Source organism: Triturus cristatus, chromosome 4_1 (genome assembly GCF_964204655.1).
Source record: "Triturus cristatus chromosome 4_1, aTriCri1.1, whole genome shotgun sequence".
NCBI lineage: Eukaryota > Metazoa > Chordata > Amphibia > Caudata > Salamandridae > Triturus > Triturus cristatus.
In genome coordinates this window covers 1,119,327,036-1,119,339,933 of record NC_140585.1, presented here as the reverse complement: position 1 = coordinate 1,119,339,933, position 12,898 = coordinate 1,119,327,036, and the positions used below count along the sequence as shown (strand labels likewise).

The 12,898-nt window shown below is 44.1% G+C and overlaps 1 protein-coding gene across 2 annotated transcripts in view; it reads left to right on the top strand.

The window, feature by feature from the left end:
• The first annotated feature begins 640 nt into the window (after positions 1 to 640).
• The window catches only part of PUS7 (pseudouridine synthase 7), a 291,175-nt gene continuing 278,917 nt past the window's right edge, over positions 641 to 12,898 (top strand). Inside the window, exon 1 of one of the 2 annotated variants that reach the window (XM_085654146.1) lies at positions 641 to 1,211. In XM_085654146.1, coding sequence (XP_085510272.1) covers positions 1,099 to 1,211 — 113 coding nt within the window. In that variant the 5' untranslated portion in view covers positions 641 to 1,098. Of the gene's footprint in view, positions 1,212 to 1,383; positions 1,783 to 12,898 lie in introns of those variants that run through there. The other variant, XM_085654148.1, reaches the window with a different exon arrangement.

Below are 12,898 nucleotides of genomic sequence, written 5' to 3'. Positions count from 1 at the left end.
CACACACAACCACACATCCGTGCACACACACACACAACCACAAACACATCCTCACACACACACAACCGCACCCACACACACAACCACACCAAGCATTGGCATAGCCAATAGGTCTCGCCTTTGGGACCTTATAAGTGTTTAGCCACGCAACAGTTGATGTGGTTGCACCAAGGATATTGTGCTGCATAACTAAATACTTAGAAGGTCCCAAAAGCGAGACCTATTGGCTATGCCAATGCTTGTTTAATAACATTTCGCCGAATTTGTGTTTTGCGGAAAGGCAATATGCAAACGTGTGCCAATTTTTTTTTAGGGTGCCCGGGCCGAATTTTATTCCAACCCAACCCCTGGCATTGAGCACAGGATGGGCCAAAGAAAATGGAGGAGGGGAGCTCACAGCTTCCAATTCTTTATTTTAGCCCTCGCAGCATGGCAGGCAAATAGGGCATGCAGTACGAGAGGCGTGGAACACACGTGGAGTCGCGATGTAACTAAGTAGGAGGCACGGTGATATCCGGGTCAGCCAGGTCGCAGCCACAGAAGGAAAGGAGCAAATCACCACAAGGGCGGGACTACAGAGGTTCACATACGCCCATCCAAGGACGACTGATATGACCTCTGATTGGTCACGGCGTTTACTGACAGCCCAGCGAGGTCACGAAGGGGTCAGTGGGGACAGTTTCAAAGGGCCAGGCATGGCATCATAAGTAGCGTTTTTGTGCACTACACAAGATTGACAGCCCTGTAGCGTGGGTGGGACAAGCAACTCCACCTCAAGGAGGTGTGCATGGGGCGTGGTGACTGGATATTTGGGAAGTGTCCGGATTTCAGCTGAAATTGAACGGATACGCTCGGTGCACTCTTGCCTTTCCTGTGAACAACTACATAGATATCTCCAGTCATAACATTTTAAATATTAACACGAATAATACAGATGACCCGTTATTTCAAAGGATTATGCCTTTTTTGACGTTGTATGCGTCATGCCGTCCATTTTAATCACAAACGATTTCCCAATCTACAATGGCCGCGATATGTGCATCAGAATCAGTGTTGCAGCGCTGCGCCTGATGCTCGGCTAGTCCCTCTTTAATTTCTATGGGCAAAGGAGCCTCCAGTCTGTGCATCAAGGTGCTACATTCTCGTTCGTCACTTCTTCCCCGTAACCCGTCCCATCCAGTGTTGCACCCCAAGGCAGCTGCTGCCTTCTGGTAGGTTTATTTATTTATTGATGTGTTTTTATACAGCGCGGACATTACCCAGAGGTGTTAGAGCGCTTTACAGTAGAGCGAAAACATAATTTCAGAAAGTACACATGAGAGGGAGGTGGGAGTAGACTAACAAGGATAGACAAAATAGAGGGAGGAGCAGGAAGAAGACAGCAGGACAATTGATTGGATTGGATGAAATACTCCGGCTTGTCCAAAACGTGATTTGCAAAATCCCAAGCCAGTGGCTGAAAGAGGTTGGCTGAAAAATAACAGCGGTAGAAGCAAGTGGATCGAAATCTCACTGTTAGTATATTGGAAGCAATAGGTCTGTTTGACAGCTGCACCGCCAACAGTCAGTCCTAAAAGGGCCCCTGCACTTTAGACACCTCCACTTCTATTCTCCCGAGCCAATGGACATATGCATCCACTTGTCTTTTTGTAATGTAATGTAAAAGTTATTTGTAAAGCGCGGCATTCACCGGACGGTTTCTTGGCGCTATTCACTTTAATCAACAAGAGGCAGAAGCAAGAACGAGGAGAAGGAGATTTATGAATAGATACCGAGAAAAAGGTGGGTTTTTAGGAGGGACCTGAAGTGAAGATAAGAAGGAGAAAGTCTCAATTCCAGCGGTAGAGAGTTCCAGAAAGAGGGTGCCAGAAAGGAGAACCTGAGACCGCCGTGTTTCTTGCGCTTGAAGCGGGGAGTCTGAAGGAGCACAAGATGAGAGGAGCGGAGATTCCTAGAGGGGGTATAGGGATGCAAGAGGGAGGAAATGAAGGAAGGACCGGTGCCTGCCAGAGATTTATGGGTTAGGCAACCAAGTTTAAACTTGCAGCGCTCCGAAATCTGGTGGTACCATGATATGATGTCTGGCTTGGAGAACCATTAGACTCATTTGAAGTGGGCATGATTATTAATTTCCTCGTGATGTGGTGATTCTCATGGTCACGAGAAACCTTAGTTGGGCAGATTGCTTACGCCTTGCAGATACCCCCAATGAGAAATACCTATGGGTTAGAAACTATGGCATCTCCAATCCAGGCTACTATTTTTGCTCTGTTGTACTTTTTGCTCGTGTGAAGGTATTCTTTAGTAATGGAGTGACACCATTTGTATTGTGGTGTAGTATCATTTGTTTTTTTATTTCTTACATCAACTCTTTGAATAGCATGCTTTACTCTTGCAGGAGATTATCTGTCTGGCAGTGGCTTATGCTGAGGGCAAGTTAAACAATTTGCAGGTCTTCTGGGGTTCTCAGCAGTGACACAAAACCCTATTTCATTGACGGATATCTTAAGTGGGTTCTTAATTTGTCTATGATGTATGTTTAAAATAGCCACTGAATACCCACCCCTGCATACATCCATATTCAATGCATGCAGGGGTGGGTGTTAGTAGGGTGTGACTTTGGCTTCAGTTAATGGTGGCAGTGTTTCGGCTCTGTAAAATTCATGGTGCCTGTAGCTTGTCAATACAGTGATGTCCTAGCCTTTGATTGATATCTGTAATTTTGGGTGTGATAAACAGTGTATGTCCCTCGGTTCGCTTTTTTTGGTCAAGGAGATGATGTCTACCTCATCATTGTCCTTTGCCTTCAGAGCTTTCAGGATTGAATGTACTTCAGAAACATGATTCTTACCCGCTGTAGAAAATTGGATTACTGGTTGAGGAGAGTGAAACCCTACCCAAGCAGCAACCACCACAATTGTTCTTGGAATAAAACCCAAACCAACTCCAAATTAACTTGTGCTGAACTCAATGGTAGCTGGGCACAAAAGAAGTCCGGCTTAACTTTGAGGCAATGTGTAAAGTATTTATGCAGCATACAAACCCAACTAAAGGGAGAACACAGCAGAAGATCAATCCTGCACACATTTAGAAAAAATAGTGTAAAATGTCATAAATTACTCCACCCCAAAAATCCAATCAGTAGAGCCTGAGTTATGCAATTTGAAGGATTTATTAAAAGATAGGCTTAAACATAGGGCGGGCCTACTGCCACACCCATGTTGTACACGATGTGGGGCTGAACCTGCAGATTTTTTCATATGGTATGGTCTTGCCCATCCATAGCTTCCTATTGGGAGTCACTGGAAACAGTGCTTACTGTGGTGCTGGGATGGGAGATACCTCACAACCCCTTGAACATACTATTAGTGTCACAGACAGGCTAGATGGATCTAGAGCAGATAAATTATTCTTGGGCAATGCCCTTGTGGTGGCCAAGCAAGACATCGCAATGGCGTGGAAGAATCCCGTCCCACCTAACATAGCCAAATGACGTGAAGGAGTAGACTGGTGCGTCACACAAGAACTGCCACTGTACAAGTCCAGGGGCTGCCCGGACAAACATCGGAAAGTTTGGGGAAAATGGTTGGGAATGGTGGGTTAGTCGGCTTCCCCATCCTCTCTGGGTCCATTCCTATATATCATTTGTTGGGCGAAGATACGTCAGTGTATGCCAATATAAGAAGGTATTACTCATCTAATGTCATATGTTATTATGCTGCTGAATATGCTGTGCTGTTTGTATTCAGGTTTTATTATTGTCTTCCCATAAAAACAATAAAATTGATTGTCAAAAAAAAAAAGATAGGGCTTAAAAGCACCAACTGTAGTTATCTGGTCGCGACGGAATGGGACAAAGTCACAAGTTCAGGCCTGCTGAACAAAGTACCTTAACTCCCGGTTGCAGAGCGTTGTCGATGAGACTGGGGATGCTCCCCACCCTAGATTTCTAGGCGTCGCTTATGCCAACAGGCAAAGGAAATATTGTTGCATGTCCTCTGCCCTTGCCCCTGCTTAATCATGCAGGAGAGGGCCCTGTTGCAGAATTAATTTAAAGCCATAAGAACTTGCAGATCAGCTGCCATGGAGTCCCTAAATCTTCAACACATTAAGCTGAACGTCCTGCTGGCGCAGTCTATTACATTTTTAAAGACTCGTTAAGGCTAAAGACTCTGTTAGGTAGAGATTCTGTCATCTAGTTCAGGAAAGTGTAAATGGTGGGCTGAGGAGATGCTCAGATGGCGTCTTAATGGTGGGTTGCTAGAGGCATTATAGGTACGCAGCAAGAAACATAATGCCTACATGCCCCATCCCGCCATGCACACTTGAAGTCCCTTAGGAGGGATCTATGAAGGCGCAGATAGTAGGCTGTGGATGTACTTAGATGGCGCCCAGTAGATGGGCTGCTATTGGCTACAATAGATGTGTAACAAGAACAATACTACTTTTATTCTCCCCACCCCCAAGTTGAGGTGACATCCCACAGGAGACCTCTGTGCCTTCCAGGCCCGTTGGGCAGCATGCTTTTTAAAGTTTTATTGCATGTGGTTTTATGTCCGTCATGTACTATGCACTTTATTGCCTTAACCATAGTGGTTGCCAGATGACGTCAATAGGCAGGTTCTTTTAGTAATAGTTTTATGTCAGTTATGCATCATGCACTTTGTTGCCTTCAGTATAATGGCTGCCTGATGATGTCAGTGGGCTGGTCCTTTTAGTAATATTTTATCACATGAACATGGCTATTTGTTTGTTTATTTTTTGTTTGATTAACCTCTTCAATGCCTATGACGAGCTGGTCTCGTCATGGGCCGCGGTTGCGCTGTGCCCATGACGAGACCAGCTCGTCATAAACCCTGCCCGCTAATACAACGGCCGGCACAGGGCGGGGAAAGGGGCGGGCACTGAAGGGGTTAAGCCTAGCATTATAGAATTCACTACACACCTTATATTGCACTTTGCAAAATCGATGATCATGCACCTAAGTACTAGAAGTCCTATGATTAATTCATACATTAGGGGGTTCCCAAACCTTTTGTTGTAATATTAGGTGGGCTGGGGGAGGCCTATGCTGTTTAGCACCGTGCACTTTAGAGGACTATAGTTATGGCTTCCTAAGGAACATGTGCAATGTATTCTTGTTTTAACATTTTGATTGAAGGGTAATGCTAAAGGGTTTGATGTATGGTTTGTTTTCTTTGTTTTTTGTTTGTTTTTTATGAACTAATAAACCTATCTTTTACCTGGTTGCAAAGCACTGCAAAGTCCTACGTTGAGGATGCGTTGCGCATAAGTAGGTCAGAGGAGCTGCAGGCTGCTTTGCGAAGTCCTGTGCTGAGGATGCATTGCCTAGCACTGATTCCAAGTGACTGCGATGCGAGGCCCCTCGTCAAGTATGCTTTGTACAACGGCGGTTCCCAGAAGCTGCGGGGCTGCAATGCAAGGCCGTAAATCAAGGATGCGTTGCAAAGCAGTGGTTCAGAGGAGCTGCGAGGCTGCGTTGTGAGGTCCAGCATAGGGGATGCGTCGTGCAGTGGCAGTTCCAATGTGAAGCTGCAAGGAGACGCGTCATGATGCATCGGTTCTGCTTGGAACACAGCTGGGTAGCACCTTCAGGGCCACTTCCAAGGGTCCAGAACTGGGGTGGTGCCCCTCACAGCAGACAGAGTCCATGTGCTGGGTTCAAGGTGGATAGAGCCTTTTCTGTCCTTGAGGCTCTGATCAGTAGGCCAGCCAACTAGCCCTTGGAGTCAGTCTGGTGGTTCTGGGTTCAAGTTCCAGGTCCAGTCCTTCTCACTTGGGCATCAAGGCAGCAGAGCAACAGTCCTTCTTTCAGCAGAGCAGCACAGCAGTCATGCTCATGAGTCTTCCATAGGTCCATATGTGTACTGGCGAGTTGGGTCTGAAGGTCCGCTATTTATCCTTGGTACCAGCTTTGAAGTAGACGTTTCTAGAGGTATCCATCCCAAAGATGTTTGGAATTTTCTTCCTCCCTGCCCCCAGCTTGTTATGGGCCTATAAGAAAAGTGTGAAACCGTTTGTGAGTGTACTAAGGCATAGTGTTTGTGAAGTGCAAGTGTGATAGGTGGCAGCTTCGACCCCTATAAGTCAGAGATTTCCCATCCTGCCAACACCTATTCCCCTTTTGTCTTACTGTCTGGGAGTAATACACAAAGACCAACTGCCAGCTACACCTAGTCATGGAACCCAGGATATAGGCAGCAGGCATCAAATGGTTTTGACAAGAAAATGCCAAACTTTTTAAAAGCATTTTCAGAATTGTGAACTAAAATCCAACTGTACCATTAAAGAGGGTTTTAAATTTAATTTATTAGAGCCCAAACTCGACATTCATATCTGCTTTCTTTTGAAAGTTATCACTTATTAAATGTAATAAGGTAACCCAATGTTATTCTATTAGAGAGGCAGGCCTTGCAGCAGTGAAAAATAAATCAGAGAGTGTTTCACTACAAGGACATGTAAAAGTGAAAAATACAATGGGTGTTACAGGCCCACCAGTAGCATTTAATTTACAGGCCCTTTACTAGGGACTTACAAGTACATTAAATGTGCCAATTGAGTGGAAGCTAGTGTTACCATGTTTTAGGGAGGGAGCACAAGCACTTTTGCACTGGTTAGCAGTGGTAAAGTGCGCAGAGTCCTAAGGCCAGCAAAAACAGGAGGATGGACGGCAAAACATTGGGGGAAAACCATGCAACCGATGTTCGGTCCAACAGCCATATTTTCAGTGCTTCTGTTCCTTTGGTGCACATTCTCTTTCCCCTTCACCCCCTTCTCTGTTGTGATGTGAAACTTGCATAATATCAATAAGATCGAATCCCTTTCATTTGCTAGAACTTTTGTTTGGCCTCAAAGTTCTCTTCCTGTATGGTCCACTGGCTTCAATGTGCGTTATATTGTCCTCTTCTTTCATTCATACTATGAAAGCAAACTAGGCTCGCATTTTTGTGAATTTGGATGAATACCCTAGGGCCTTAATGCCTGTCTCCTTTAGAAATTGTTGATGTAGGTTTGAATACTTGCACCTCACTGTGATTTGCACCCTCAGTTTCTCCTCTGGACCAGCTGCTGTGCATGTACTAACTCATTTCCGCAGATATACCTGGAAGGCATCAAGCAGTTCCCCTGGATCTTACCAAGTAGTGGAATCTTTATACTTGCAGTCCACAACCCTATTGGGGGTTGGGCTGTACAGAAGGTCTGTAATAATTCCTCCTGCGCAGTGTAAGAATAAGATTTTCTTGCAGTGTCGTAGATCTCCATTGAGTCTGCAGACCCAGCCACCTGAACTAAAGTTTCTATCTTGATTCTGGTGTGCGCTCTGAATTTCTGCCACATGCGATAGTTTCCTCTTGGTCCTTAGGCAGTGAAGGAACACCTACTGAGCCTTGCAGAGCAAGGAAACAAACCAGTGTCCCATGACTCTTCACTCATACGTTACCTGATGGAGGTTCCCTTTGGGCAGTAACACCTTGCATAAATAGACAGATTTCTGTTGACTTCCCATCAACTTACCCACAAGGCTGGAGCCCACGTGGAAACATAGATTTGTATATTTGAGACTTTTATGATATGCCAACCTAGTATATAAGACATGTAGAACTATTGTTAGAAATATCTCAAGCACATTGGCAAAAGTGAACAGATTTGTGAACATGTTTGTTCTTCACCGACTTCTCTCCTGTCTCTCTTCACCCTGGAAAAGTTTAAAAATGTACTACTGACGAGGGTTATCCTCCCACTACAGCATATAGCATAGGGCAGTAGGACGCCCCACTTCAGTGTGTCTGATAGCGTTTCGTTTTTTTACCAGGAGCACATCCGGCAGTGCATGGATTTTGAGACCAAAAAAACATACTTTTGCTTTTAGCCAGGTTTATTTTATTTTAAATCAGTGAGGGCTGCCAGCTCCTCCAACAATAAAGTTTTACCAAAAACATGACCAGACAAGCATGGACAAAGCCAAAGGCTGGCTGCCATTGCCAGACCTATTGACTTTGTCAGTGTTTGTTGTACATGTAAGGTATAAGTCATAGAATGAATACCAGCGACATCATGCAAACATCAAATTTCTTTTGACATAGTACCAAATTATCCATGTTTACTTTATACTTATTTTTATTTTAACCATTACTTGACACCCCAACTCATTCGTTGGATACTGAGATCATTTTTATAGCACATTAATTCTCATAGATGTCAACAAATTCTCATGTTAATTTTGTTTCACCTTCTTGAACATGACAGCGGTTCTACCATTTATTCACAAGTATCCTTTGTAGTAGGTCTTTTTATTTGGTTGGATATTCTGATATACATGCCTTTTCTGGGTTGTCTGCCATTTTGAGTGAACAACCGATGTCCTACATATGCTTTCCATATTTTGATGTCCGCCTGTAGTTTGTCATCTCTCCGCATCTTCCCCAATCTCCTTTTGATATGGACTACTGATTAAAGCCATTCTGCAAATTTACATGCCTCTGTACCCATCCATTTGATTGCAATTATCCTTTGTGCTAGTACCCTTGTTGGTAGGGGTGCCCTTGCTTTTAAGTCTTGATTTTAAATGTACCCTTACCCAACAGACATGTTTCTAAGGTATATGGTATCTTATATTCCACTGTTGTTTCTGATCTGCTACATATCTCTTTCCCGATTAGGGTGATTGATACACGTGCAGCCCCACACCAGGTGCCTACATTCTACTCCATTTTGTTTCCACCTAAGGCATCGATTTTGTTTAGTGTCTTCCAATCTTTTCAATGTCAATGTAATGTGTGTTCCTTGTAGTACAATGAACTACGTCAATTTGAATCTAGTAATACTAAATGTGCCTGTGGTCATGCTACAAACATCTTTCCAGTCTTTTTATGTAAAGGCCTCTCCGCAATCCTCCTCCCATCTTCCCCTCACCATAAGTGTTCAGTTGGCATGCCTTCTCTCATAGCACTAATATATCTGTGCTCTTCATATCTTGATGGTATTTATTTCTAAAATAAATTTATACATTCTTCTAGTTGCGGGTTCCTCAAGGAAATACACCAAGGTGCATTTACCAGCCCTGACTATTCTGGCATACTGTATGACTTGTGTACCTTCCCCTTGATGAATATCTGGGATTCCCTAAATGTCAACCTTTTGCCACTTAAAAGCAGATCCTCCCTACATAGTAGACCCCTTTCCCCCCCATTGACTGCCATGTGAAACTCCAGGTAAAGTTCAATAGATTGGCCTCCCGGACAGCTGGATACTTTACTATCTGTCATTTTACAGGAGCGCTTCCCATGTTTCTGAACAGATCTCGCAATATAAAGTTTAGTTTTGTTTCAATTTTCAGTGTCCACCAAAAATCATCTTACTTCCCCTTCCTTATTTTTTTCGCATATGAAATACTTGTACAAGCTTCCATCCTCTGTGAACCACTTTATGTATTGCACTTTTGATGCCAATTAATAGCCTTCCATAACTGGTAATTGCAGCCTTCACTCCGCTCTGTTCATGAGCAGGACACTTAAACTGACTCTGTTCCTGTCCCCGCCCCGTAAGAGTCACCTCACCTGCATATTTGTTCTATGTACTTCTGTTGAGTATTCAGTCATACAGCATCGGAAGTTACATAAACATCACAGGACATTCTCATTTTTAGGTCTCGCCTGACCCAGCGCATGCGCTGGTCTGGCGAGACTTATTGAGAGGGCTCCAAAAAGTGCTACTATGCCAGCCTAGAGCTACAGTGCATGTGCGCAGCCACGCGCGCCGCGCTTTACTGCGATTACTTTCACTTTCGCGGCCGCACGGCCGCTTTGATGTTTGATCGCTATCACTTTCGCGGCCGCTTGTTAGAATTTGGCCCTGGTCAAAACATTGTTTGGTTGGATTAAATGTTTCCATGTTGTTGCTTTGCATACTTAATGACATGGGCTGAATATCGTTTTCGTTCATTCCTGTTCCATGGTTGGACTAACTCTCTGTCACCCTTTCTGACATTAGTATTATGGCGCAAAGGTGGGGATAACAAGATAAGCTTTTATTGAGAGCTACAAATATTGAAAAAAAGATTACAGCAGAAGCTTTGCACAAGCTTGCACGTCTTGTGATTGTCCGCCACCTCTTCGGATTCTTCTGATTGTCTTGGCTTGTTAAGAAGTTAGATTTCGGAGGCTGCCTCTCTCTCTCTTACAGCACCACACAGCATCAATGCAGCACATCGTTCAATAAACCAGCACCATTTCACCGGCTGCCGTATTGTCAGAGCTTTTCCCTCCGGTTTGTGGTCCGCGCTACAAAGACCCATTAGTGATCACCCTATAAGAGAAGCTGTGCTCTCGCAAAAAAAATAACTATGCCGCCGGCTTTGCTAAGGGTGCCTGTGAACATGTATTTCCCTGATCCTTTTGTCGCATTGCTGCTCTGTGTTTAAACTGTTGTTTTATCATAAATGTAATAAACTGACGCAAGAGCTACAAATAAAGCAACTTTCCTCCCGAACCGAGGCCACTGCCTCGTCAGGCAAGCCATGCGCAGGTGCAAATGGCTTAAATCACTTCAGCCCCGGAATTTCCATTATCTGGGGGCTTTGATTACCACCCCTACATGGCACGCGGTAGTGCCACTTTTTGCAGTGACTCCGGGCTGCATGAGCATCAGCTCGAGGAGTGGCTGCATGGCACTTATTAATGGCACACAACACTCCGACTTGTTAAATTACAAGTATGTTAAACTACTAGTCTGTCTTCTCTGTAGTTCTGTACCCGACTGATGTTTCGCTTCTAGATTTACTAATACAGAACTACCAGTCTTTTTTCTATGTTTAGGTTTACCTTAACGCGCCTATCCTCATTGATCACTTCCGGGTCTATCCGGTCTTTTAAACTGAGGCGCGCCACATTCACTTCATTCACATCACCTTGGTTACACCACACGGACGCTTCGCATCGTACTACTTCGAAGTAAGTCTTTTTCGCGCACCTGTTCGACCCGCTATTCGTGCACGAAACTAAACTCTAACTTTAAGACCCCGCTACATTCGTGTACAATTGTGTTCACTTTTAGATCTTTTATCAAACGGTCGTTTTGAGCAACACAAGCGCGTGTCAGGTTGACGACTTTTGACAAGTACGTGATCCCTCACGGGTCTCTACGGAATCATTACTATTTTTTCCTTACAAGCTCAAACTTTCACGTAGCTGCATGCCACCTCTATTAATTTCTAAAATTCATATCTATTCAGCACGTGGTCACTCTAGCAGGTTACATCACTTCTCTGACAATCACTCAATGATTATTTACGTTAATTATCCAATCCACATCTTTATGTTTATGATCACTGATGGAATCACGGCTTTTTGAATTTTCACCTTGGCTCGTTTCATGGAGAATATGTGAAATTGGTTCACTCTTGAATAACACAGCACCTTCATTTATGTATGCCTTGCACATAGGTACTTTATGTATACCACAATACTGTTTATACAATTATAAGTGTGTTTTTGTACTGATACCCTGTTTCCTTGTATTCACAGTACACTAGCCCCTGATGAAGGGCCTTGACGCCCGAAATGCATTGGGCAATTTTGTTTCTTTGAATTAATTTGAATTTGAAGTATGTACTGAATTGCTACGACGAGATTATTTACCTTATAAACAGACAAATAATAAAGAACAATAAGAAAGTAATATGAAATTGACTCCAACTAACCTTACCTCAAGACTAACTATTGAACTTGATTTCATGAGTGCATGAGGGAGACACTCTCTTAGTTAAGAAAGTGCATCTGCACTTATTAATGGCTCCCCACTCTACCCGTTGGTGATAGGATGGGGTGGTATCTGTAAACATCACAGACCCCACCTCACCCTATGAAGAGTGGCGAAAGGGTGGGATTCCCTTATCTCCCAACCTCCGAAAGCCTCACCGGGCCACCGTCACCCATCGTTACTAGGCTGCTGAAACAATAGGTAGGCAGGCGGCAGTGGTGAAATGTTGCTTCCTCAGAGACCGAGCTGTACCTGGGGGCTGGTGACAAAATGTGTTTACCTTTAGAATCCGCTGTTGTGGCATCCTTGGCAATTATTCATTACTAGCCGATGCTGGTTCACACATTGTCCGAGTTGTTTTAGCGCGAGGGAGCTCACAAGTGTTCGAGTGCCAGTGGCTGCAATCACACCTTTCATGTTTGAATTAGCTGTCAGTATTGTCTGCAAGTCACCCTTGATTCGGCTAGGATGCCAGAGGGGTGTTGGGAGGGGTCGCTTCTTTTCACACATTTTAAGGTATTCATAGAGGAGAGCAACATTTCACACGTGTTTTTAGGCGCAGGCTCAATGTTGTGTGAGTCTGGGCAAATCATACAATCTCCTTGTGCCTAAAAAACACAAAGGAATGTGTCCTTGTGTAATGTAACTGGTGCTCATTCATGTAAAGTGCTCCAATACCTCCGAGGAGAGTTCGCGCTATATAAAACTAAAGAAAACGAGCATTGGCATAGCCAATAGGTCTCGCTTTTGGGACCTTATAAGTGTTTAGCCATGCAACAGTTGATGTTGTTGCACCAAGGATATTGTGCTGCATAACTAAATACTTATAAGGTTCCAAAAGCGAGACCTATTGGCTATGCCAATGCTTGTTACCAATGCTCCCCTTCCTGCCAGTGACAATAGGCCAGTGTCTATTCTAGGGTACTTATGCCTCTTACTATGTGCAGTTTATACTGTAACGATTCTTCCTTTGCCACCATAATGCACAAGTACCATTAGGGCTCTTTGTTCAGTTTTTTGGGAAAGTTGGAGAATTAATTAGTACTTTAGCTCGTCCTATCGTGCTCACCGGATACACTAACGATTTGTCTCAGTTCTGCATAAGCCTAGAGAATCGCCC